The sequence below is a fragment of the Sarcophilus harrisii genome, chromosome 4 (genome assembly GCF_902635505.1).
Source record: "Sarcophilus harrisii chromosome 4, mSarHar1.11, whole genome shotgun sequence".
In the NCBI taxonomy this organism is placed as follows: domain Eukaryota; kingdom Metazoa; phylum Chordata; class Mammalia; order Dasyuromorphia; family Dasyuridae; genus Sarcophilus; species Sarcophilus harrisii.
Window position 1 is genome coordinate 276094692 of NC_045429.1, and position 26536 is coordinate 276121227.

General features: G+C 41.3%; 1 protein-coding gene across 1 annotated transcript in view; it reads right to left on the bottom strand.

The window, feature by feature from the left end:
• Window positions 1-22874, bottom strand: part of GLP1R (glucagon like peptide 1 receptor) — a 75141-nt gene extending 52267 nt beyond the window's left edge. Inside the window, exons 1-3 of the mRNA XM_031964908.1 lie at window positions 22519-22874; window positions 7141-7231; window positions 5303-5413 (exon numbers count right to left, since the gene is read on the bottom strand). Coding sequence (XP_031820768.1) covers window positions 5303-5413; window positions 7141-7231; window positions 22519-22596 — 280 coding nt within the window. The 5' untranslated portion in view covers window positions 22597-22874. The remainder of the gene's footprint in view (window positions 1-5302; window positions 5414-7140; window positions 7232-22518) is intronic.
• Window positions 22875-26536: the final 3662 nt, after the last annotated feature.

Below are 26536 nucleotides of genomic sequence, written 5' to 3' on the forward strand. Positions count from 1 at the left end.
ATTGATATTTTATCAATGTTGACAATCCAGAGCCAAAGACAAATTCAAGACAAGGAGGCAAATTCAATTTCATATAAGTATTGTTGAATCTTAATGGGATGATTCTGGATGGATTTACCTTAATCAAAAGACTGAGGCAGCTGATATGGCACAGTGGATAGAGCAAAGGCCTTTGAATGAGGGGAGAATTGAGTTCAAATTCAACTTGAGCCTAGCTATGTCACTTCACCTTTGTCTGCCTCAGTTTCTTCAACTGTAAAATGAGAGTAATAACACCTAATATTAGCTGAAATTATGAGATAATATTTTTATATTATTTAAATTTAAAATTTAAAATATTTATAAAAATAAAAGTGTAAATAAAGAATTTAAATTATTTTTAAAGCAGTTAGTACATAGTAGGTCTTATATAAACGCCAGCTGTTATTAATCATACTCTAAACTATGTCTCATCCATAACAATGGCAAGATGCCTTTGGCAAGCATAATGTTTCATTTTGTACCTCACTCAAATTAAAATCAGGCATTGCCAAAAATGCAATGAATGAAACAGTGTAAGCGTGTGTAGGCTGTAAGATATCACCACCAGGGAAGAACTGGGTAGGAGTAAGGAGAAATTGTCACTAGAGAGATAGATCACCAGAACAGAAAGTGAGCTGGGGCTGTACAATGTATAAGGCATAAGGTATAAGATAGCCTACCTTTACCATTGGTGTCCACCTCTGTCAGGAGACTTAGAAGAAAGCCTCCATCAAGTTGAGTGAAACATTTAGGGGAGAATATAAATAAGCATCACAGACTGAGAAGACATTGATGGATTGCTTTCCATGTGAGATCACAGATCCATCGATGTATTATTATACTTATGTTGGACTTTATGAAAACTAAAAAGATCCATCAGCTCTGGATTCATGAGTCAAGGATTAAGGGTCAAAATCCTACTAGGGTCCTCCAGTGTCCTCCTAATCTCCCTCTGCCCGATCCCAAGCTAGTGCGCAGGATTTCCTCACTGCAGGTTAATTTCTCCTGCTTCATTAACTCCTGGGACAGAGAGCGGTCTGGGTGGTAAAAGCAATTATGCTGATGGAGCACTTGCATCTATGGGTCCCTAACTCAATAGGAGAAAGAGGAGGGCCAGGCAGTAGTCATGGGTGATTCTGAGTGTCAGAAAGCAGAGTAAATTAGTCCTGTGAGCCAGGTGGCGGCTGGCAGGGGGTCGGGATGGCTGTCATTAGCTTCATGGAGAAAGCAATAAAACTCTGTTCATTCATAAACGGGCCACCATGAGGGCCTATTTCCTGCTCAAATAAAATTAAAAGTGATGGATGGGGCTTGGGAGAAGGAGGCAGAGTTGGGGGTGGGTTTGAGGCTGAGTGATGATAGGCTGCTTCTGGCTGAGACTCCTGATAGCTGGGAAGGTGAAGACCAACCTGAGGTTCAGAGGGGAAAGACAGGTCCGAGGGGTTATAGGAGATAAGCACAAGGAAGAAAAGGGGAAATTTGGGGTATTCATGTTTTCAGGATCATGCTTCCACATGGCCTCAAGCAATAATATGAAGAAGAAAAAAAAAAAAAGGTTGGGAAATCCCCCAAATCCCCAGAAACAACTGGAGGTTGCAGATACTGTTTTTCCAGTAGCCCCTGGGCAATATTATAGGTGTCAAAGTTGATAGATTACAGGTTCTGGAATCATGAAGACTCATTTTGATGAGTTCAAATCCTGCCTCAGACACTTAACCAGCTGTGTGATCTTGGGCAAATTACTTAATTCCCAAATGGGGTCACGGAGAATTAGACAAGACCAAAATGACTGAACAACTTCACATTAGCCCTAGGAAGTAGTGGGCAAGTATAATATTTTTCTCCACTTTATAGATGAGAAAACTCAGGCTCAGAAAGGATAAAAATAGGTTGGGATTTGACCCCAAGTTTTAGGACTACCATCATTATCATAATCATAATCATAATAGCTAACATTCACATAGCTCTTTACTGTTTACAAAGAGGCTTACATAGGTTATTTTCTTTCACATGATTTAAATCATAGATGGAATAGTTCGCAGAGATCATCTGGGCCAATTTCCTCATTTAATAGATGTGAAGTTTGATATTTATAGGTATCAGAACACAAATTTGAACCCAGAACTTTTGACTCCAAATTGTTTTCTTTCCAATATGCTATACTCCCACAGGTTAGGGATAGCCTGGGTGTGCTCAACTTTTACTCAAGTGCTGCTAACATGAATGTAGCTCTGCCCTTCTCCCCAAAATTCCCACTCCCACTGTTGTTGTTCAGTCATTTTTTATTTGTATCTGATCTTTGTTACCTCATTTGGGTTTTCTTGGGAAAGATACTGGAGTAGTTTGCCATTTCCTTCTCCAATTCATTTTACAGATGAGGAAACTGAGATAAACAGGTTGAAGTAACTTGCCCAGAGTCATATAGTTAGTAAAATGTCTGAAGTCAGATTTAAACTCTTAATGATGAGTACTCTATCCACTTTGACACCTAACTGCCCTCCTACTCCCACACAGGGAGTTAATTCCTATTCCTTCCACTAGAAAGAAAGGATATTCCCATTCCTTTTCAACTCTTGGTGAGGGGGAAGAAAGCTAGATGGAGCAGGGTGCTTATCCTCTAGAACCTCCCTGGGCATAGAACCCATTGCAAGTAGAAGAAAGCTATCACAGCCGCTTGCTCCCATCAAACTGTGTAGCAGAAATTCTGATTATAATTGGGTTTAACCCAAGTGCTTCTTGCTCCTACTGTTGAAGACCTTTTAAGTAACCCATCAATGGGGAAAGATGAGAAAGTCAGATGAAAACTACATCTTGAGTTGTCCTGAGTACGTTCAACAAGCTTTTCCAGACTATCCACTTACCTCCTTTGTATTCTCTTGGCTGTTCTATTTTATAGGCTCACATGGCTTAGCAACCCTTGAATATGGAGGAAGTAATTCTATAGAATTTCAGTGTTTGAGAGGAAAGTCCTCCAGGGTGGGACTGAGCCTTATTAAACTTATATCCTTCTCAAACCTTTCCCTAACTTTGCTTGTATGTACCGTGTGCTTAAGGGACGTTTCTTTAAATGACAAAATTTCAAGTAAATGGATTTTATCTCCTTCATGAAAATTGGAGCTCAAGGGCCAGGGGTTTAGGAGCCTCTTCCTCACCCAAACACCTCAGTGACTATGTGGATCTGGACAGTTCAAGAAAGTCTTCAATATTGAATAAGTTAATAAATTAATGAATAATAAATGTATTTTAACCTTCATGACTAGCAGGCTGTTCCATTTAAAACAGGACTTCACTTAATGCAGCCTGAGCACTATTATATGGGGCAAAATGGAATCCATTTCAGTTCACCATTGATAGCTAGAACCAGGGCAGGGATTGCTACCTGAGGGATGTAGCTAGCTGATGAGCTTGACTTGGGGGGGATAATGCTTTGTTTTTCCCCTCAGGGAATGGGACAGCAATGGTTTGAGTTCCCAGGTATTCTGCCCCATAACCTAGCTGATTCCAGAGCAAACCTTGCTACCAAAGAGTCCTGAACAGATCTGTCTCCTTCCCCAAAACTCCAGACTTCATTTGCAAAAATGCAGTGCTCTTGGCAAGTCTGATCTTCCCCTCAGCATCTTTTCTGTCTCTGGGAGCCTATGGAAGCATTTCCCTAGGAAATGCCAGGCCCCAGAGGAGGCATGTAGGTAATGAATTATACTAGTAACAACTTCGGGCCAGCCCTCGGCTCCCAAGTCATCATCTCTAAATCAGGCCAGGCGGGTGTCAAGTTCAAAGAGGCAGACGTGGGTGGTCACTTACCATCAGTATCCCTCTGTGCCCTCCCTAGAATATCCCGAGACCCATTTTAATCTTGGGGAAGCTAATCCCCATTGTTCCTGCCAGGAAGCCAGGACATTGCTGTTTGCCTCCATCACTCTGAGAAAAGACAGACCCAGGGCAAACTACTTCTTCTTCTCCCAGGACATAGTATTTCCTGGCCCAGCACTTCACCTTCCTAGTGCTACTGGTAGGAGAGGTTGCCACAGAAGTTGGGGTGGTGGAGGTGGGAATCTTTGAAACAAACTTTTCTTACTCATCATAAGATCATAGGTAGTCCCGCTCCCATTTTACAAATGAAGAAACTGAGGTCCAAAGTGATAAAATGATAAACACAAGGTCATCTAGCTAGTAGGTGGTAGACATGGGATCCTTTGACCCCAGATGCACTACACTGCAACCAGAATGTGCCCTCGCGTCTTCTGTCTTCTCCCATCAAAACTCAGGGGGCTTCTGCTCTGGTACATGCTACTATATATGTGCTGGACAATCTCAGGGGTTCAAGGTTTCCTTCAACCTACCTTGATTGAAACCTGGTGAATCATCAAATCACTTGACAATAACAGATTAAAAACAGAACCTCAATGAATTAATGTGTGTGGTGTGTGTGTGTGTGTGTGTGTGTGTGTGTGTCTGTGTGTGTGTGTATGTGTGTGTGTATTTGGGTGAGTGTTGGAGAGAAAGAACAGAAAGAGGTCAGTGTAGATAGAAAACAGAGAAGGAATAGAAAGGATATCAGGTCAAATAGGAGACCACAACAAAGCAGGAAATCATCATCACAAGTCCTGACCCCTTCCTAAATTAGGGTATAAACATAATCAACCAGCTACCCAGGTAAGCCTTGCCTCCCAGGACTTGTTAGTGATGCAAGCACTTAGTGAAGGAAGGGGAAGGAAAGAGGGGACAAAGATCAAGTCACTCCATGATGAATACTCAGCAAAGAGTAGGAAATAGGGAGAAAATGGGAATGGGTGATACACAGCTAGGAAGAAAGCTATGGGAAAATACAGGAAAGATTGAGGAGTAATGGAAAGGATAGAGAGGGAAGAAGAGAAGGAGGGAGGAAGGGAAAGAGAAAGAAGAATAAGAATAGGACAGAGAAGAAAATGGTAGAAGGTGGGAAGGGGAGAGGAGAGAGAGGAAGGAAAATGCATCCCTCCATTTTCTGTTTGTTTTGCTAGATTGTTATAAAGAGGAATAGAGATTGGTGAATGATAAAATGCTGCACAAATGGTACCAGTACTAGGCACATAAAGATCCAGAAAGGGGAGGAGGGAATTATGAGTAGTATTTAGGGATGGAGTATAGGGTAGTATAGTCAAACTACTTAGTTCAAGACAGTAGGATAGAGAACCTCTGGGTTCTGTTTATACTGGCATATTGAGTTTCCATCCACACTACCCCAATCCCACATCCAGGGACCCATCTAAAGCAGGAGGTACTGGCGAAGGAGTGTTCTTACCACTACTGGCCCAGGGAAGGTACCAGGGACAGCTGACATTGACATAGGTTCCAGGGAGTCCATCTGGCCAACAGGCATAGCTATCAAAGGTCCGGTTGCAAAATATGCCTCCTGAATAAAGAGAATGGAGAAGACAGCTGATTAGGTGAAAATGGAAGTAAGAAAGGTCCCTTTTAAAGGTTCAGTGTTCTTTTTGCACAAATTTTCTTTCTTGCACAAATTAGAGCAATCCGGCTGACCCAATGGAGAAGAGCTCTGAGTTTGAATTCTTGTCCCTAACTTCTCTGTGACTGTGAAGTCAGTACTACCTCCATCACTACTTTATGTTCCTCTCTCATTCTGGATCTTTTGTTCATCTCTAAAGAAGAAAGAAATGGAAAGCTCACCCCTTCATTTTCCAAGGTTCTGGGGGGAAAAAAAGATCTTCCCTACTTTCCTCCATTTTCACTCCTTTCCCTGGATTTCCAAACTGGGGATTTCCCTGAGCTCTTCTATCAGCGCTCAGAAACAGACATCTCTGACATTAATATATCCATAGTCAGAAATAGCTCATGGCCAACCATTGTTTCTCTTCTATCTCCCCACTTCAGTGCCCACTTAGCCCAATCTATGCTCTCCTCCCAATCTGAAGGGATTCCCATCATATTTGAGATTCCTTCCAGTCTACAATTCCCAATAAAAATCATACTAATTCATATTTCAGGTTTTCATCTTCTTGTGCTTGAAGTTCAGGAACAGCCTCTTAATATGATTACCTTCCTGTTCTTATTAAATCTGAATGAATCTGCCACAGTAGATTCTTAGCATACTGTTTATATAATTTCATTCCTTTGCTTAAGGTCCCCCCAATGCATTCTTTATTATTTTTTTTTTTTTTTGCTGAGGTAAATGGGGTTAAGTGACTTGCCCAGGGTCACACAGCTAGGAAGTATTAAGAGTCTGAGACCAGATTTTGAACTCAGGTCCTCCTGACTTCAGGACTGGTGCTCTATCCACTGCACCACCTAGCTGCTCCCTGATGCATTGTTTTATTCAGATCTGAAAGGTAGTTGGAGATCATTTTATCCAACTCTATCATTTTACAGATGAGGAAAATGAGGTACAACTGAAAACAGAAAAGTTATATGGAACAGAGTCAGGATTTAAATCTAGTTCTTCATTGTTTTCCATTTTGCTCCACTGCCTTTCCTCTCATTCATTCATCTATCATCTATCCAATATTTGCTGAGTCCCTACTAGGTATAATTGCTTATACCAAGTAGTGAGGAAGATCCCCAAGGTGATTAAGACATAGTCCTTGCTCCAAAAGAGTTTCTAGTCTGGTAAAGGGATAAAATACAAACTCAAATAACTATAATACAAGTCATAAGTGATAAGGAAGTAGGAGAGGTGCAAAGTGTTTAAAGAGGTTAAGAGTTGCAAGAAAAGATTGGTCACTTACAGGTTGGGTTGGGGAGCAGGAAAAATGCTGATTTGGGGAGGAGGTATTTCTAGATCTGAGTGGTGGATTTTGAGATTCAGCATAATGTGGTAGAAAGAGCACTAGATTTGGAGTCCAAAAAACCTAGTTTCAAGCCTGAGTATTCTACTCACTATCTTTGTGACCTTGGGTAAACCACTTCCTCACTCCAATTTGTTTATCTGTATAATGAAACAGTTGAATTAGATCTCCAAGGTCCTTCTTGCTCTAGATTTTATGATTCTATTTCTCTGTTTAGTAGAATAGTATCAGGACAAGGGGAAAATCTGGTTGGGACAGCAGTGGGGTAGAATGTGGGAGGAAGGTCAAATTAATGTGTATCTTCTCAATGACAGAGACTACAGAATAAAGTGCTCACCTGTGGCTGGGAGAGGTGTCTCTTGTATGGATTGTTCACACTTCAGGCGATATTCCCTCCATTTATATATTGTTTCTGAAAAGGATTGCACCTACAGGAAGATAACAATAACAATAACAAATGATAAAAGTGATGAGAGCCAGCCTTAAAGTCAAGAAGAGCAGGATTCCAGTTTGACTTCTGACTCACACTGGATGAGACCTTAGAAAGTCAGTTAAAGAATGCTCTAGGTACTCTTTAAACTATAAAGTGCAAAGAAGGTGCTGATTTATACTGTGAAGGAAGTATTATTCCCATTATATAGAAGAGAAAATTGAGACTCAAAGATTATAGGATTTACTCACAGTCATACAGTCAATAAGTGCCTAAAGCAGGACTTAAAACCATGCCTACTAATCCGAAGTCAACCAACTATACAAAGTTGTGAGGATCAAATGGGATATTACTTGTAAAATGATTAGTATAGTATCTGGTAAGCACTTAATAAATGCTTATTTCCTTCCTTCAGTTTTTTCATATGTAAAATAAAAGAGTTCAACTAGATGATGACTAAGGTCCCTTCCAATTTTAAATCCTATAATCCCAAGTCACTGAACTTCTTTGGGCTTCAGTTTCTTCATTTGTAAAATATGTCTCATAAGATCCAGAGTTGGAAAGCACTTTAAAAGTTATTTTAGTCCATTTTTATAGATGAAGAAATGGAGGCCTCCAGATGCTAATTTACTTTGTCCAAGTCAATGTAAGTAATGAGACTCACCCTGAGGTCTTTAATTAAAGACTGGGTGACCACTTGTAAGGGATATTGTAGAGAAGGATGTTGTTCAGATATGGGTTACCACCAAGGTCTCTTCCAGTTCTGAGATTTCATGAAATGATCAGACTAGAATTTGAATCCAGGTCTTGTGTGTTTCTACTTTGAGGTTGAAAAATCTCAAAGGTGCATGTGAGGCTGTTATTCACCAAGTAATTTAGTCATTGTCACCAAGCATTTATTAAGTGTTTACCATGTTCCAGACACTATGCTAAGCATTGGGGATACAAAAAAAGGCATAAGCCAACCGAAATTCTAATGGGCAAGACAACATAAACAACTATGTATGTATGTACAAGAAATATACAGTGTCATTGCATTCATCTCAAAGGAAAGGCCCTAGTATTAAAGGAGACTTTAAAGGTTGAATAAAGTCTATAGAAATGTGAAATAGAATTATTCCATACCACTGTGCCTCCATGCCTGCAATTCCCCCCACTGCCCAAGAAATCTTTCTTTAAGGTATCCCATATGGAAGGTGCCCATTAAAAGGCTGTATGACTACTCATTGCCCACAGTAAATGCTTCTAAATGTACTGTTTTTGTTTTTAGGTGTTTTGTTTTTTTTTTAAGGGTACGACATGATAATTGCCCCAAAGAGATGAGACTGGTATGGGTTTTTTTTTTTTCATTCATATCTGATAATAATGTCACTTGAGAAATGACATATTAACTCATTATCTCCCTATAGGTATCTGAAAAAATTAGCTTATCAGAAGAGACCAGGAACATAAGGTCCTGTCACAGAGGGCAAAAAGGTAGAAACATAATGGCCAGGTGAGAGCCTAAAGTGAGAGAAGACAGGTAACAAGATTCTGGGTGGGCATCTGTGGGCAACAAAGCTGTGAAGATGAATTTCCTCAATAAAGGGTAGTTATAAAATCATTTAACTGCTTTGAAAACAGACCAAGAAAGGTGCATCAAGATGAATACTTTCCCCTTTCAATCACCCTTATTATTTCACGCCATCACTTGAGTATAAATCTCCTAATTGGTCTCTAGGCTTTCCCCTTTCCCATCCATCTGCCCCATAAGTGGCCAAAATGATATTCCTAAAACACAGACCAGACTATGTCACTCCATCACTCAAAAACCTTATCTGGCTCCCTCCTGATAAAATACAAAAGCCTCCCTAATAATAAAACCTCTCCACCATCTGTCTCCCATTCCCATAAGACTGAAGACTTATTTTATATTCTTCCTCTTTGGGTACTCTCTATTACAGTCTTTTTTCTCTACCAGATGTTTCTCAGAAACATAGTAGGCATGAAATAATGTAGAAATGAAAAGAAGTGACGAATGTAAAATGTTTTTAAAACTCAAGCGTAACCACTAAGGTTATCTAGTTATCTCTATGCTTGTTATTGTTACCAAGAGAGATTCATAATAGACAGAAGAATTCTGGCTCTAGTATCTTAAAGAAATCGATTCCTATCTTGTTTCTGATACTAGCTTTGTGATCATGGGCAAGTCCCAGTGGAGAAAGTAAGGCAGGTGACCTTGCACAGCCCTCTCTCACGTCAATTCAATGCACTTGCATGTCACAGCATCACCTCCCTGATGTCATGGCCCTCTTCCAGAACAAAGGACAAATAATAACAACAATCAAATGTTACCTGCCTCGGGAGGGTCATTGTGAGACCCAAATGAGAAAATGACAAGTGCTTTGCAAACCGTAGAGTGCTATATAAATATCAGTTATCCTTAGAAATATAAATGTTCATTGTATTTGAATTTTGAATAAATGTGTGTGTAGTCCCAGGAGTAACTTTGAAGGCCATGAATAAATAAAATGCCTGCCAAGTTTGTTTTCCAATTAAAAAACAAAACAAAACATAGTTTCCTTACTTTATCTCTTTTGCTTAAGATCATAGATTCATTTAGCAAATGGGGAAACTAAGTCCCAGAGAATTAAGTGATGAGTCACATAAGTGGTAAGTAACAAAGGGAACATTTGAAGCCAGGTCCTCTGACCCCATACCATGCTACCATTTTCTTAGGGTCAGCTCTAGCTCTCATGTCCCCAGAAAGACAAAAATCCCATTTTCCTCTTCCTTCATTTGTCCTTCCCAGCCCAGCCCACCTGAGCAAACATCTCCACTCCCTCATCCCAATCCCTCCTCTACTTTACTGATCAGGGAGAACAAGGCTCCTTATAACTGACAGTCCTAGTGTGATCCTTTACATCCTGGACCCATCAAACCCCTACCAAAATTACATCTTCAGGTAGCACTCCTGATCTATGTGAGATAACTAAAGTCACTCAGAGGAACCAAACAGAAGTCAGCTCTGAAAGCTACAGTGGAAGAGAAGGATGAGAAACCCAGGGCATTCCTGGGCAAAAGTTTAGGTGATCCCTCTCACAGCCACCAAGAAAAGTCCCAGATTATGTCTCTCCCATCAAATTAAAATCCTTAGTCATAGATTTTGAGCTGCCTCAGAGGCTCTCTGATCCAGCTTTCTAATTTTGTAGATGAGGAGACTGAAGCCTAGGAAGGCTAAATTAACTTTCCCAATGCCTAATTGGGCTTTTTCTTGGGCTCTTTGAAGCAAATGTGATTGTATCATTTATTTTTATGCAGCCTTTGGCATTTCCCACCAGTCAGGGAGCTCCCAGGGCACAGAAACTTTGTCTTCTCCTTTCTTTCTCCCTTAGTGCCTAGCCTAGAGCTGTGTTCAAATAATGAAGACCGAAGGCCCACTGCCTAATCTTTCTCTTATAACTGCCCCACGCTGCCTTTTCCCTATTCACCAGTCACTGGATAAGGCAGGTGACCTGGAGGCTAAAAGGTTTTATCAGCCTCTTCCAGGGACAGGCAGCTGGCTAGTTCTCTAGAGTGGAGGGCTCTTCAGAACAGATTAACTTCCCAGGCTTCAATGTCCCTTCACCCAACCCTATTACTGGCAGACCTCCCAGATTTGCCTCTTCTCCCCTCCTCCTTCCCCACATCATTGCTATGTTCATCTAAGTAAGGACTTAATGAGTCTGTTATAACTGCCTATCTTGTCAAAGGCTGATGGAATTTAAGGGGAAGAGCAGCCACAAGTTCCTGCCTTCATGGAATCCCCTCAATATTCCATCTCCCTGTACTCTACACCTTTTCTTGGAAAGATTACCTTTCCCTCTCCATTTCTGACTTGAAGAATACTTATGTTCCTTTAAGGTTCAGCTCAGGTGCCTTTTACCCCCATGAAGCCTTCCCTAATTCTCCCACCTAATAGTGGTTTTTGTTTGTTTTGTTGCTAACCTCATATTGCCTTGCACTTTTTTAAGGGCCATATTAATGATCCTAAGAGGTATTTGTTGAAATATTTGCAAAATACTTTGAACGGGCCAGACACATAGTAGACTCTTAATAAATATTTCTTCTTTTCCATCTTTTTCCATCCCACCCAAGTAGAATTTGACTATGGAACTTTCGATTTCATCCAACACTGTGCTTTATAACTAGTAAGTACTTTCTAAATAAATAGCAATTAAACTAAAGGTTCTACCCCTGGATTCTGTACCTTGCTGTCTAACTTTCCTGGGCTTCAGCCACCTCATCTACAAAATTAGGGAGTTGGATCATACAGCCACTGAGGTGGCTTAAAACCTATGATTTAGGATTCTTGGGAGAGGTATAACACAGCTCTCAGGGGGCTCTCATTCTAATATTGCTAGGGAAGACCACCATATTGAACTCTCTCCACTGGACATCTGGAGAACTAGCCAGGTTCTATCTCTTCCTCCCTTCTGGGATATCTGGCTTTTCAGTCACCTAGCAATCGCTATTTATGTAGCACTACAAGATTGCAAATGCACTTTATATAAATTATCTCTTGTTAGGAATCCAAGAAAACAAGTTTTTGGGACTGGTTGTCCATAGCAGGGATTCTAAAATTTTTTCCACTCACAACCCCTTTTCACCTGAGAAATTTTTATGTGACCCCGGATAAATAGGTATATAAAATAGATAGATTAATCAAGCATTTACTGACAATAAATCATTATTTCTTGACCTCCACATTCAGTTAGAAGACCCCATATGGAGTCACGACCCACAATTTAAGAAGCTTTGATCTCTAGGTAGTGTAAAGATCTAATGAGACAATGGTGCTTTGCAATAATAAAGCATTGTAAAATGCATCATTAATTAAATGGTTAGAAATATAATCTGTACTCAGATTGTGGAAGGCCTTGAATTCACTGCTTAGAGTATGTTCCTGAGGAGGGGGATGGCATGGTTAAAGCGTTATTTTAGGAAGCTCTCCACCTGAATATTTATTGAAATATTAAATATAACATGTCCAAAATAACCCATTAGTCTAGCCCTAAACCTGTCCCTCCTTCAAATTTCTCTATATCTGTAGAGGAGTATGTCATTATCTCACGCTAAGGTTCTTCACCTGAAATCCATCCATGAATCCCCACCTCATAACTCCACATCTAAGCAGCTGCTAAATCTCTATCCATGTAGAAGTTGCTAAAGTAATGTTAAGAACAACGAAGATATTTTTCAGGAGATAGAACCAACATTTTTGGTATGCAAACTCAATTCATAATGCCCTTCTATAGCAAATTTCCCCTAATCAAAAAGATAGCCCAAGAGGATTGCTTTACTTGTTGCCTTCTGCTTGCGGTATCTGCTCTTGCCATGGGGTGCATCTCAGCATCTTAACTTGAAACTAATAAAGACCAGAAGACACAGTGTTCTTTCTCTAAGTCTTTTTAATACCTTTCTCCAATCACAGGAAGGTTTTACTTGGGAGGAAGTTTGTTTTCAGTCCACCTTACAGCCAGGGTTGCCAGTCTGAGCTCTGAAAAGTAAGACTAGTCCCCACCTTTTATTTAATTTTATTTTTTTTAGAAGTGAGACTTATAAGCAGATAGAATTCAATGTGTCTTTGGGTTGCCCCAAGCAGTTGGAGGTTAAGACCTGGGAGACCTGAAGAGGTAGAATAAAGTATTTCTCTTGCCAGAAAAACACCAAGATCCTAGTCAAATTCTACAACCAAATTTGGTAAACATCCAAGCAGTAGATACCCAGACAGTCTGATGCCCCAGTGGTAGGTCTATTTCCCCAAACTTGAGCCTACTGACTCATGGTGGGTAAAGAGAGATGAAGAGAAAGAAGAAAGGGAGTGTTCATCAGACTTATGCTGTCAGAGATTGGGAGAGGAAATTATAAAAGAAGAGACCAAGAGAGAAATGTTTGGTGTGGGGGTGGGGGTGGGGGTGAAGAGGCATCTAGTCTCTTCTTTTCAAAAACCTGACCTGGCTTCAAATCCTACCTCTAACTCTTTTTCTCTCAGTATATCTTTGTTCAGGTCACTTAAACTCTGGACCTTAGTTTCTTCTTTTGTAAAATGAGAAGTTCTTTCTAGCTCTAAATTCTCTGATTTATAGAAAAACAGGAATTTGTCCAGACTGTTAAGATTTCAGGAGACCATTCACTTTGCAAAAGCAACACATCCACCTTCCCTGATACCTAAAATTTTTCGATCAGAAATCCTTTGTTTTAATGATCAGATTTATTTTTTGTAAAAATACTAATAACCAGGGGCAGCTAGGAGGTGCAGTGGATAGAGTACCAGCCCTGAAGTCAGGAGGAACTGAGTTCAAATCTGGTCTCAGACACTTAACACTTCTCAGCTGTGTGACCCTGGGCAAGTCACTTAACCCCAATTGCCTCAGCAAAAAAATAAAAAAATAAAATAAAATAACTACTAATACCCTGGGAAGGGTAATAAAGTCAGGCTTACAACATCAGAGTTATATTACACTAATATTCTAAGAAGGGATTTTAGAAATCCAGTCCTATTCCCTCATTTCACAAATGAAAAAACCTGGAGACATAAGATTATTTGTCTGAAGTCATACAGATACACAGCCCTGATTAGAACTCAGATCCCCTGAATCAGAACCCAGCACTCTTTCTGCATTATCCATCCTCATCTTTGCAGTATAGTCTTGCTTACCCCAAACCCACTCTCATTCATCAGAGTTAGTTCCCCATACAAGGGGAGGCTGACATTTTCCTTAGGGCAGAGAGCCAGGGTTAGAAAGCTGTTTTAGCTCCAGTTTTGGCCCAGCAACTGCACTAAAACAGCTTCATGCAACACCTTCTTCAGCAGGTTTCCTGGAAAGGAGTTGGAGGGAAGTATATCTTTGGTCTTCTAAACAGCAAAGACCAGGGCCCAAGTGGCCTATTTTAGAAAGCCTTCCCTGATTGACAAGAGGAAGAGGAACACAATTCCCTTTCCAAATGAGATGAGGCAGAAATGTGTCAAGTGTCTTCCAGGAAATTACCTATAAAGAGAGAGTTATAGACAGATAACTAAGCAAACTGACAGACAGGAAGATAGATATTGATAGGTAGAGAAAGATACAGATAGTAGATATTGATGCCTAGATATTAATAGAAATTAATAAAGATAATTAAGACATAGATAGATAATGATAGAGATATATAAAGATAGATAATAGATACAGATATCTAAATGATCTATCTATTTATATCCTCTGTCTCCTCTGAACAATATTTCAAGAGTTTCCTTACCTTTGAATCCTGGATCAAATATCTCATTAATTATAGTGTTCTTATATACCCCAGAGTCATAACTAGGGTAGGCAACTAATTTTCCCTTCTGGCCTTTCACATTTGGAGATGCCAGGGATCTCTACCACTGAGTTACATCCCCTCCCTAAATAAACTCTTCTCCAATTCTACCCAGTTCTATCCTACTCCATCCACCCCTACCTATAGCCTCCCTGACAGTGGTCACTCCCTAGAATCCCAGGGTGTTCCACAGGATGGTTTCCTGTTTAAGTCCTCCTGCCTTCTACTAAATTGAGTGTGGGGCTACTTGCTGTAGCCACAATTTATGTTTTCACCCCAGGCACAAAAATTCCCAGTTATGTCTCTATTCTTTATACCCAGTATGCTAGTTTAACTTCAGGGCCTGGGGAAAAGGTTTAAGGGACAGAAGAATGGGCAATTAGAAACTGAGAAGGAACAATCTTATGATAAACTCTGACTCTTCAAGCAGGCCCTCTTGACATCAAGTAAACCAGGTACCTCTCTGCCTGACAGAGATGGCTCTTACTGTAAAATTCTTTAGGTTAACTGCAAGTACAGGAAATGGTAACTATTTAGAATTCACAGAAACGTAGGGGAAGATCTGTATGAACTAATTGAGGGTAAAATAAGCCGACCCTGGGAAACAGTATAAAAAATGAATTACAATGTAAACAGAAAGAACAACACTTGAAACCATTTAATCATAATGACCAAGCTGGATTCCCCAAAGAATAAAAGAAGGTAGTTCCTCCTGTTTGTGCTAAGCTGATGGACTTGGGTGTGGGATGTTGACTAGACTGTCAGACTTGTTAGTGTTTGGGTCACCGATCCACCTTAATCTTAGCACCCTCCTTAAGAGATTAGCTTAAAAGGGGCCAACTTCAGTCATCCAGATCTCTATCTTGCCACTGGACCCAGATGGCTCCAAAGGTGAAAGTGAGTCCGGTGACTTTGCACAGACTTCCCTCACATAACCTAATTCATATATGTATTATGGCATCACCTCCCTGATGTCTCTTCAAGAAGGAAGGACAAACAACAACAACAGTCCACATTTATCCTCTATGTACCTTGTCTGGGCGTACAATGCATGTGAGAGCCCTTGAGAGCAAGGGATGGTTTGTTCTTTTTTTTAACCTTTGTTTCCCCAGAAGTTATCATAGTCCTGACACATAGCAGGTGCTTAATAAATACAAGCTGGCTGATTGCCAGAATGCTTTTGCTGAAGTGCTTCCCTCATTCCTTTTTTAAAATCTCTGTTACAAGAGTTGGTTTGGGTAAGGAGGGGAGAGAGCAAAGAAATGAGGAATCTCATGAAGGTGAAATAAAAATAAAAGATAATAAAGATTTTAAAAATCAGAAAGGAAAAAATACTCTGCTAGGCCTTAAGAGAGCTAATTTCTAATTCCTTCTACCCTCACCTCCCTCCTAGCCCCAGATCTGTCTCCAGTTTATGTGACTTCAGGTAAATCATTAACCTCTGGGCTTCAGTTTTCCCCTCTGAAATTTACTTTCCCCCTCCCTGAAGCAATTAGGATTAAGTGACTTGCCCAAGGTCACACAGGTAGAAAGTATCAAGTGTCTGAGGTCAGATTTGAACTCAGGTCCTCCTGACTTCAGGACTGGTGCTCTATCCACTGCACCACCTAGCTGCCCCCTCCCAACTGAAATTTAAAATGAAAAAGCCATATGTGCTAACACAACAAAAAATAGACCCAACCATTCTTCCAAAACCATCTGACATTATTTTGATTGCCCCTGTGCCTTTTCTTATGTTCTCTCTATCTGAAATCCTTACAACCTTTTATCTCCACCTTTTAAAGATCCCACATATCTTTTAAGACAGAGATCAAATGCACTATGGAGCCTTCTCTTCTCCTTAGTCTGTAAGCCCCCTGAAACCTAGAATAGTTTTTGGATTATGTATCCCTTAGCACTTAACTAAGATAGAGATGGAAATATAGTATCTGTTCTCAGACACTTCTCTAGATCAAGAACTGCTTAAGGACAGTGACCATATTTTACTTAATCTCTGAATCTCTGTCAGCTGTTAGCTCACAGTAGATACCTAATATTAGGTTAACTCTTTCCACATGGTGGGGGTTAGGAACAGAACACCCTCTTGCACCCCTCTGTACCCCCTTGATCTGAAAAAATTTTTGCAAAATTTTTTGTTTCTCCCTTCATATCAGAGAAGCTTGGCAAAATATGTTAATATTAAACAATATTATACATATGTCTTATGCATTTCTGAGTTTCTAAACCTTTTCTGTGTCATTTACTGGTCTTTGTATATCATCTTTGGCTTGTGCAAAACTCCCAAAAGGTTTCCATTTAATTTTTTAGACTAATTCCCTATATATTGAAACTCCTCAATAGAAAAAGTTGAAATGTGGAAGGGATAGTTGTCTGCCTGCTCTCACTGGCAGACCACTGAAGCATTGTGGAAGACACAAAAGTGAATGATATACCAAACTTACCCTTCTGCGGTGGTCACACCTTAAATTTTAATATCCCTCAAAACTGTCTTCCTTCCAAGATGCTAGCCTCTCCAATTCCTCTTTCTGATCACAGTCTTCAACTTCTCCACATTCCTTTTTCTTTTATATATTTTTTGTATATTTCCCCAGACTCCTCTCATGACTGTTTTTCATCTTCATAAAATGACCTTTTATCCTTAAATTCCACCTTGTTCTTTGAGACTATTTAGCCTGCTTTGGTGTTACTTTTCTACCAACCCAGACGTTTCAGTAATGCTTTCTCTTCCACAGTAGAGTTCCTTGCCTTTGCATTTCCCTCCACCTTGCTAGCTAACACACATTCCAGAGTAGTAGAACAAATCCTAAAACTGTTTTGACTGAGTCACCTACAGTGCAGTGTTTTTCAATCTCAACTGGGTTCTTATCACTTCATAGTAATTCTTTTACTCATTTCTTATTGACTAGCATATCACCAGAGGCAAATTCCAAATGCTGAATCTCCTCAGATCCCAAACTCTGTCTCTGACCTCCTGACTTGAAATTTGAAAAGTGATTTTACTTCCTATTTTACCCAGAAGATTGAGATCAACTGATATGAGTATAGACAGCTAGGTAGTGTAGTGGATAGTGAGCTGGACATGGAGGTAGGAAAACCTTAAGTCACATCTGGCCTCAGATGTTTACTAATTGTGTGACCCCAGGCAAGTCACTTAATCCTATCTGCCACAGTTTCCTCATCTGTAAAATGAACTGGAAAAGGAAATGGCAAACCACTCCTGTATCTTTGGCAAGAAAACCCCAAATGGGGTTTTCAGACAAAGAGTCTGAAACAACTAGACAACAATATGGATTCACTCAATTCTCCTCTTTCATTCCTCATTCATCCTTTGCTGTTCAGATTAGTAAGTAGCTTTCCTTCCCTAGGATAACCCTATATCTTTAATGATAAACCTCTAGCATGACTTGGCTACATTAGATATTTCCTCTCTTATGAATCTTTAAATCTCTCTCCTTCTCTTTCCCTTTTCTTCTTTCATAGTCTTTCCTCTTTTTTCTGTGGGTTCCTTTGCTCCATTCTCTCTCTTTTTCTTTCTTTCTCCCCCTTGTCTCATCCTTCTTTCTCCTATTTCCTTCTTCCTCTTCCTTTTTCTGCTTCCCTTTGTCTTCTTTCTTTCCTTCTTTTTTTTCCCCGACTTACTCCATTACTCTTTTCCACTTCTTCCTGTTCCTTTCTCCTATCTCCCTTTTCTCTTTCTCTTACAATTTTCCCTTGGTTTCAAAAATGTTTAAGCCTCCTCTACCTTACCTTATTTTCACTTCACTCTCCCTTGAGACTATTGTCCCTCATCTCTCCTTCCTTTTCCTGGTCCTACTCTTGCCTTCACTGTTTCACTATCCAATCATACCTTAATCACTTACAATATGGCTTATAGTTCCACCACTCTACTGAACTCTCTACAAGGTCATAAACTGCCTCTTTAGTGTCTTTTTCTATCCTCATATGGACTTCCTTTCAGCACTAACAATATTGATCATTTCCTCTTTCTTGAGACTCAACTACTGTGACAAAGCATTTTGACCATTTTTCTTTCTTCTTTGCAAGAAAATGATTTCTTCCTATTCCTTAGATGGAATTACCCCTACAATGCTCTGGCCATTGCCCTTGATTATCTCTATATAGTCTCCCTATTTTTTATCTAATCCATTTTCATGGCTTAAATGATCATCTCTATGTTGATGGTTCCCAAGACTATATCTTTGCCCTAACCTCTCCTCCAGAGCACTAATCCTGAATTTTTAACTGTTCACTAGGTGTTTCCACCTTGAGTATCCTTTAACATCTATAATTCAACATCTCCAAAAATAAACTTACAGGACCATAGCACACAAATTTTAAGCTGGAAGGGACCTCAAAGATCCTTAATTAAAAAATGAGGTCCAGAGAGATTGTAGCTTGTCCAAAGTCATATGAGGAATTTCGGGGGCAGAACTTTGTCTTCTTTCCACCAAAGAACAGAAACCTGTTTCTTCTTTTAACTTCTTTATGTCTATCCTATTATCTTTCCACTTACCTAAGCTGGTAACCTCAGAGACATCATAGATCATGGACTCTTCCCTCTCATTACTCTCTCCAACTCACCAAGTCCTGCCAATTCTACCTCAGCTCTGCTGCCTTCAACTTCTCCTTGCTAGTCCTAGTTCAGATTCTTGTGGCCACTTGCCAAAAGTTCCCCTCCCAACCAATCCTTCACATCATTGCCCATTATTTTCCTGTTCTGAGCACTCTACTCCTTTCCTCAAAAATCCCAATGACTCTCAATTGTTTGCTGATTAAAGTATAAACTACTAATTTTGGCATTCAAGGCCCCACAACATCTGGTTCTGGTCTGCCTTTCCCATTTTAATCTCACATTACTCCCTGCCAAACTCTACTATTCTCCATCCAGTCTTCTTCCATCTTGTACATAATAGGTAATTACTTGCACATAGTAAGTAATTAATAGATGTTTATTTCTTGTTATTGAAGACCCTGTCCTTGCCTAGCTAAATGTTTGTCAGAGGAACAATGGTGTATAAACGAATAACTATAATATCAGGTATAACGCCAAAGCACAGTATGAGAGTACAAAGTGGCATTAGTTCAGATGAGAAGGAGATAATTTTTGATGGTGAGGGAACGAAAGGGGAAATGAGGAATGAATCCTTCTGACCTCATTTACCTCAGAAAAGAATGAAAATTATTTAGTAATGGTATATGTTGTGCATTTATAGAGTCAAAACTTAATTGTTCTATTTATCTTAATCCCTTTCCCATTAGTTCAGGGCTGACTAGAGACAGAAAGTAGTTGACCACCAACTTGCTCTGGGTATAACCTCAGAGCTCAAGTGGTCTCCATTAGAATCTCTTTTTTTAGATCATCTGCAGTCACCAACCTCATTTGGAGCCTCCCATTACTAATCATTTTAGGGTAACAAGTCTAGTCTAATCCACAAAGCAATAGATCTCATCTCTAAAACGTCTAGGTAGGAGAAGAAAACAAGTCAGTTGGTTGGGGGGAAAGGGAGAAGAGATTTGCTATTTCTGGGCAAAGGATACATATGAGGATGGGTTGTTAGATACTTTAGAAGGGAAGATGGCTATGTGTGGGAGAAGGCATTCTACCCTCCACTATAGTTAAAGATGGACTACCTACAGACCACATAGGTAGGATTTCTTTTCTCACTCCACTTATTCCCATCCAAGAAATTCATACCCTATCTATAAACTTTTATTGGGAGAGCAAGAATAGTAAACAAATCATCCCCCTTCCCTTCCAATGGTGGTTTTATTCTTGGTCCCATATGCTTCAGGGAAGATGAGGTTGGAGACATGAATAGATTAGGTCTAAAATAATCTGGCAAGACTCTGTATCTTACTGGCAAATACACCATTCATACCCAGAAAAGGTAGAGTCTACCAGGTCTGGCTTGCTTCCTATCCCTGAAAACACCAGCCAATGGGACTGCCTGGGTGACTGTCAGGTATGGGGAAGGGCAGTTCCGCTTATAGGGAGGTTAGAAAAAGAGAATCTTAGACCTGGAGTGTCCATAGGCAGAAATCAGATTGATAGGAAGGGGACAAAGGAAGAAGGGGGAATCTCTAATAGGCAGTTCATAGAACAGGAAATTTATTCATTTTCTTTGCTATGAAGCACATCTGATTTACCACATTGGTAGATGGTACCTTGTGTTTTCTCAGCCAGGGCCTGGACTTCCCCATCTCCAAGTCTGAAGACAAAGCCATATGGGCCCCGAGGAGATTATAGAAAGGTTTAGATTCTCCTACTCTCACTCTAAATATTAGAATTCTCTAAGGATGCGATGAAGAAAAGGATAAGTCTATGACACCAGAACAATGATGATCAAAGCCAGCACTTCATCTGTTTCCCAAGAAAGCACTTGGTAAACATATCATCCCTTTCCCCTTACTCCACAGCAGTTACTCTGTGGAGGAAAGGATAAAGAAGGAGATAGATAAAGAGATAAGTCATGACTGGGTGTAAAGACCTTTTACCAGCAAGGTCATGAACAGGGAGACTGGAGGATAGGAGAGAGACAGACACCCAGAGACAGACAGACACACACAGAGAAGCTCTGACAAGAAAAAAGAATGAAGTGAATACTGTGTGATGGGAGAACCTGAATAAGAAGGGACACTGGGGCCTCTCTGCATGATTTGCTGCAGAGGCTCTGAGTCCCAAAAATTGGACTGGAAGATAGGGAAGATGGTGCTGAGGTGAAGCCAAAGAGCCCTGGAGGTGCAGAAGTGAGAGGGACAAGAAGGTGACTGAGGACAGAGATAAGATAGGGGGAGAAGCAGCAAGAATGCCCATCATCTCAGTCATCAGAAAAGGGGCTAGAGACTCTAAGATTGTGTCCTCTGAGTCAGTCTGAGAGATGAAGGGCAGGCATAGGAGGAGAAGAGGAAAGGTTCTGAAGGTGCCCTGTCTCCCCCCAAACTCCCTCCTCCTCCCCCCCAGCTTTCTTTGAGCTCCAAAATTAAAGCTTTGGAAAATTTACTAGAAAAACGGAGGTGAAAACAGAAACCAGGAGAGGAAAAGTGGAGGAAAAAATGTAAAGTGAGGAGGGAACAGGAAAGCAGGAGTGGGTAGTGTCAGAAAATGGGAGAAAAGTGAGAGGACTTGGAAACTGATAGGTCTCCATCCCCTGCAGCTAAAATCCGGGAAGGGAGACAGCAGGTTTGGGAGAAAAAGTCTGAGTAAGAGTGTTGGAGGACTGAAGGTAGATTTAGAGAAAGGCATCGAGAGGAAAGAGTAGGTTGGGGGGAGGGGGAGTTAAAGGGGAGAGAAAAAGCCAGTGTACGAGAGAGTCTGCTAGCCTGGGAATCTAGCGGAGGTGTGTGTTCTTGGGGCTCAGTCCAATTCGCCGGATGTCTGGGGAAGAAGGGGAGGCCACTGAACTAGGGAAGAGCCCGAAAGAGTGAGGAGATGGTGTGGGATTGAGTTCTAAGTCAAGGCAGTCGGAGAGTGTGGCTGCTGGACAGGGGGTGCGGAAGAGCTCGAGGCAAGGATAAAGAGTTACTGCAAAGGTGGTGGGGAGCAAGAACCTCCAACTCTAGCACACCCTCCCCTCGAGTTACAGCTCCTGGATTCACGGCACCCGTTATTCCCGAAATAAAGGGCTTGGCAGACAACCCCCCACTTCCCATTTCCCCGTTTTGCGTCTCTATCCCAGTCCCTAAAGTCTAAAGGTCTGTTTTGGCTCCAGAGTTTGCCTTGTGCTCTGGTCTCCCCGCATCTTAAACATTCCCCCCCCCCCCCCCCCAGACCCAACTCGCTCCTGCGATGTCTGGGGATACAGAGAGTAGTGTCCGCGGCTTCCCTGGGATGGGGAGAAGGAGAAGGAAGCTTGGGGAAAGAGAGAGGAGGATGCGGTGGGATAGGAACTGGGGCCAACGAGTCCAGAGTGGACGGGTGGTTTCCAGCGTTTGACCTCCCTCCCCCAGCTCCCCAGGGGGTCATACCTGAGGGTGGGGGCCGGCCCTGCCCACCGTGCCCAGCAGAAGGAGGGTGAATCGGAGCGGGGCTGGGGGACTGGCCATGGCGGGCGGGTCAGGACCGAAGCATGTCCACCACCTGAGGCACCGCTGTACTGAGAAAGGAGCAGATCGGAGCCGGCCCGGGGAGCTCTAGGGGCCCGCGCCCGGGGGAGGAGGAGCCGGGCTAGAGCCGCCCCCCAACCCCCTCCCGTCAGGGAGGAGCTGGGGGCGGGTCGATCCGGGGTGGGGCTCCCCTTGGATGGAGGGGCCCCGAAGCTGAGAGGCAGGGTCGCAGCGAGGACCCACCACCTCAGACCTGACTCTGGCCGGTGCACCGGAAAAGTGGGGAACCAGACTAGGAGCCGCGGAGTCTCTGCGCCTTCTCCACAAGCGCCCTCCGCCGGGACACTACTTTAAAGCTAGGGGATTGGGGGCGCAAGTATGAATGAATCTGCGTGGTTACTTTGTCAGAGTTCATTGAAACCTAGCTCTCCACCCCCCGCAACCCTCTTTCTCGTCTTGTGCTTCCAGCCAAACCTTTATAATAACCGCATATTTAAAATCCAAAAGCCTCTTATCCCATTATTCCCCCCATTCCCTTAATAAATCAAATCAAATCACATTTTTTAAAATTCGTACTTCTCTATTATCTACTGAAAAAAAGTCTCCCAACTGATTAAACAAACATGTTCAAGGCTTTAAGCTTTAATAGCTTAAAACAACTAAGACTTGTTACACTGTGTGTATGTGTGTGTGACAGACAGATTGACTGAGAGGCAGACAGACAGACCCACAGAGAAATAAAGACACAGAGAGACAGAGGCGTTAGGCTGGGGAATATTTAGGAGAATATTTGACTGGGAGCTAAGACTAATGAGGAAGGGTGGCAGACCTAGTAACTGTCTTCAGATTTCTGAAAGGAAGTCATGCAGAACAATTAATAGTTTTATTCTATAAGTCAAGGACTGGGTCTATGATTTTATTAGTACAAGGAACTCTTAAGTGTGGAAAAATCCCTTTATCACTGCAAATCAGCACCATTTCTTCTAATTATAGGCTTAGACGGTTGCCTAGAATAGGAAGGTGTTGAGTGACTTTGACCAGAGTAACACTACACATATCAGGGGTGAGACTCGAACTTCAAGAATGGCTCTCTCTCCACTCCACAGCTTCCTCTTATTTCTGATGAATAGCTATATGTGTCTTGCTGTCATTTTCATAGACTAGAATTCACGGAATAATTGCACCCTCTTCACTATGTCTGTCATTGGAAATTTTATCCTATTCCACCTCCCTGTATCCCCCTTTCAAGCAGGCTGGCTCCTTCTCCTATACATATATATGTATATCTCACACACATCATATTCCAACATGCATTATAGTCTGTGTATATGTCTTATTCTTCCCTACCAAGCTCTAAGCTCCATGAGGATAGGTTTGTCTCTACAGTATTTACCTGGCTAGTGTCCAGCACTATATTCTATTTAGAGGAGACACTTAATAACTGCTTATCAAATGAATAATTTCTTCTGGTTTCCTATTAAACCTCCTTGTACCATCAGAAACATTAAGGACAAGTAATAAGTATAGATTTAAGTTTGCACTCCTGCCCCTTTGGCTACAAACCCTTTATTCAAAGGAACAAGGAAAGAAAAACCAAAGGGCTAAGGTGATATTTGCATTATGTTGTGCTCTTGGTCAATTCTGGGCATTACAGTTTAAGAAAGACATTGGCCAGCAGGAGGTATGGAGAGGAGGGCACTAGGATTCATGTCACTGGAGGATCAGGGAATGGGAGATAAGTTTAGCTTGAATAAAAGACTCCTAGAAAGGTAGACACCATAGCTGTCTCCAGATATTTGAAGGGCAGTCATGCAGAAGAAATGTTAGATTTACTCTGCTTGATCACAATGTGTAGAACTAGGAACAATGTATAGAACTCGTAGAGAGGAAGATTTCAGCTTGAGGTCAAGAAAAACTTACTAAAACTTTCCAAATTGGACTGGGGTTCCCTAGGGTGTTGTGGATCCCCAATAATTAGAGCTCTCCAACCTACAGACCAATTGTCAGGTATGTTGCAAAACAGAAACTTTTTTTTTTCAGGCAAGCATCAGCTTAGAAGGTCACCTTCCAATATTGGGATTCTGGGACCTGGAACTTGGACTGTTCATTAAGCAGGTTAGCAAACTCTAAATAATGGAAAGTTGAAAAAAGTTTCATTCTCTCTCAGGTAATATCCAGAGATAAAGGTGTTGGAGGATCTAGAGGCAGAGAAGTCTTCAAGGCCCATTTCCTTTACTAATTCCTTTTTTCTCAACCAACTGCCACTGACATGCAGGTAAGACAGAGAGTCCTAGGCATAGCACCATCTTCCAAACCACCAACTGGGCTTCCAGCATTGTCACTTGCAGGTATCATTCAGGTGAACAAACTCTATGGAGAAGAGGCCCATGTGCACTATCACAGGACTACCACTGACAGGCAGGTAAGCCAGGCAGCCTAGCTGAAAAGGAAGGCATCTAAGGGACAGATAATAAGTGTCACATTCCCATTGGGTGGAGACACCACCATTACTTCAACCAATATCTTCTGTTTCCAGGACTCTTGAGCCTGGGCTTTTCCATCAGGATGATCACCCTAATTTTTTTTTTTTTCTTTTAGGAGATAAGAAACAGTGAATGTGATGAGATTAGAGTCAGGGAACCAAAATGATGAGATTAAGGTCCCTAGTGGTCAGAGAGTTAAATGATGAGGTTAGTGGCAGGTTCAGGGTTCGGGGAACCAAATGAAGAGCTCCCCTAAATCCCTTTTGGATTCGGTGCAGGGTAGGGAATTGTGGGAACCCCCTTCTGGCGGCACCTTCTGGCGGGTCCTTCATAAAGGAATTTACAAACCGGAAAAGCTAGACTGATAAAAAGTTTATTTTTAGCATTGGGAAGTCACCCTTTGCTATGCATTAATAGAAAGACTGAATTCCTTAGTGACAAGGTCCTGACAGAGAATAAAGTTTCTAGTAGAGAAATCCCAACAGAGAGGTATAAAGTCTTAGGTGAGAGAATTGAGGCAGTAATGCTGAAAGAGAATATCATTTCAGCAGGCAGAGGTTTGCTGCTATGCCAGGAAGAGAGAGAGTTTCCTTGGCATGGCATGTGAGGTCCTCTGCAAGGACTGAGTTTAAAATTGGCTCTTTTTATAATAGAAGCCTTAGCTACAAGCTGAGGTTTTTGTTCTTGATGGGAGCTGAGTTTTAGCTTGAGCTGGAATTGAATAGAAAATTTTAGAGTTGAATGTGTGTCTCTTCAATTCTGTAGGTTGGAATTCTCCAGCTTAGGACTCAACCAGCCCCACCTAGATAAACCACTTTATCTGATTCTCTGGGGTGGTCTCTCACAGAAGCAGAGTTCAAGGAGAATCTCTCCTTCAAGGAGCTTCAAGTGCTTTACCTCATGGTTCATTCCCAAAGTCAAAGAGAGAAAGAGAGTTTCAGGGCTCCCCTCATCAAATGAAAATAGTGAAAGGGTTACTTTTGATTCTGTCCTTTTCTTTACCCTCCTACTCCTAATCCAATCTCTTGTCAGATCCTATTGATTCTACTGGAGCAACAATATCTGTGATACTTGCTTTCTCCTGTCCACTCTCACTGTCACCACCTTAGTTCAGCCAGATTCTTATCATCTCTCATCATGACTATTTTAAAATAAAGGCTCTTTGTCTCTAGCCTCATCTTCAAAACCTCCTCAATCCACCCTCCCCCCAGGTCTCTAGAATCAAGATAATCTTCCTACTGCACAATCCTGATCATATCACTCCCCTGCCCAACACCCTTAAGTGATTTTTCTACAGTATAAAATACATAATCCTCTTCAAAGTTTTTAAGTAGCTCCTCCAAATCAGCATTTGTTAAGCATCTACTATGTTCTAAGCACTGTGCAGAACACTAGAAATATAAAGGAAAACAAAAATATTCCCTGCCCTCAAGGAGCTCATAGTCAAATTAGAGAGA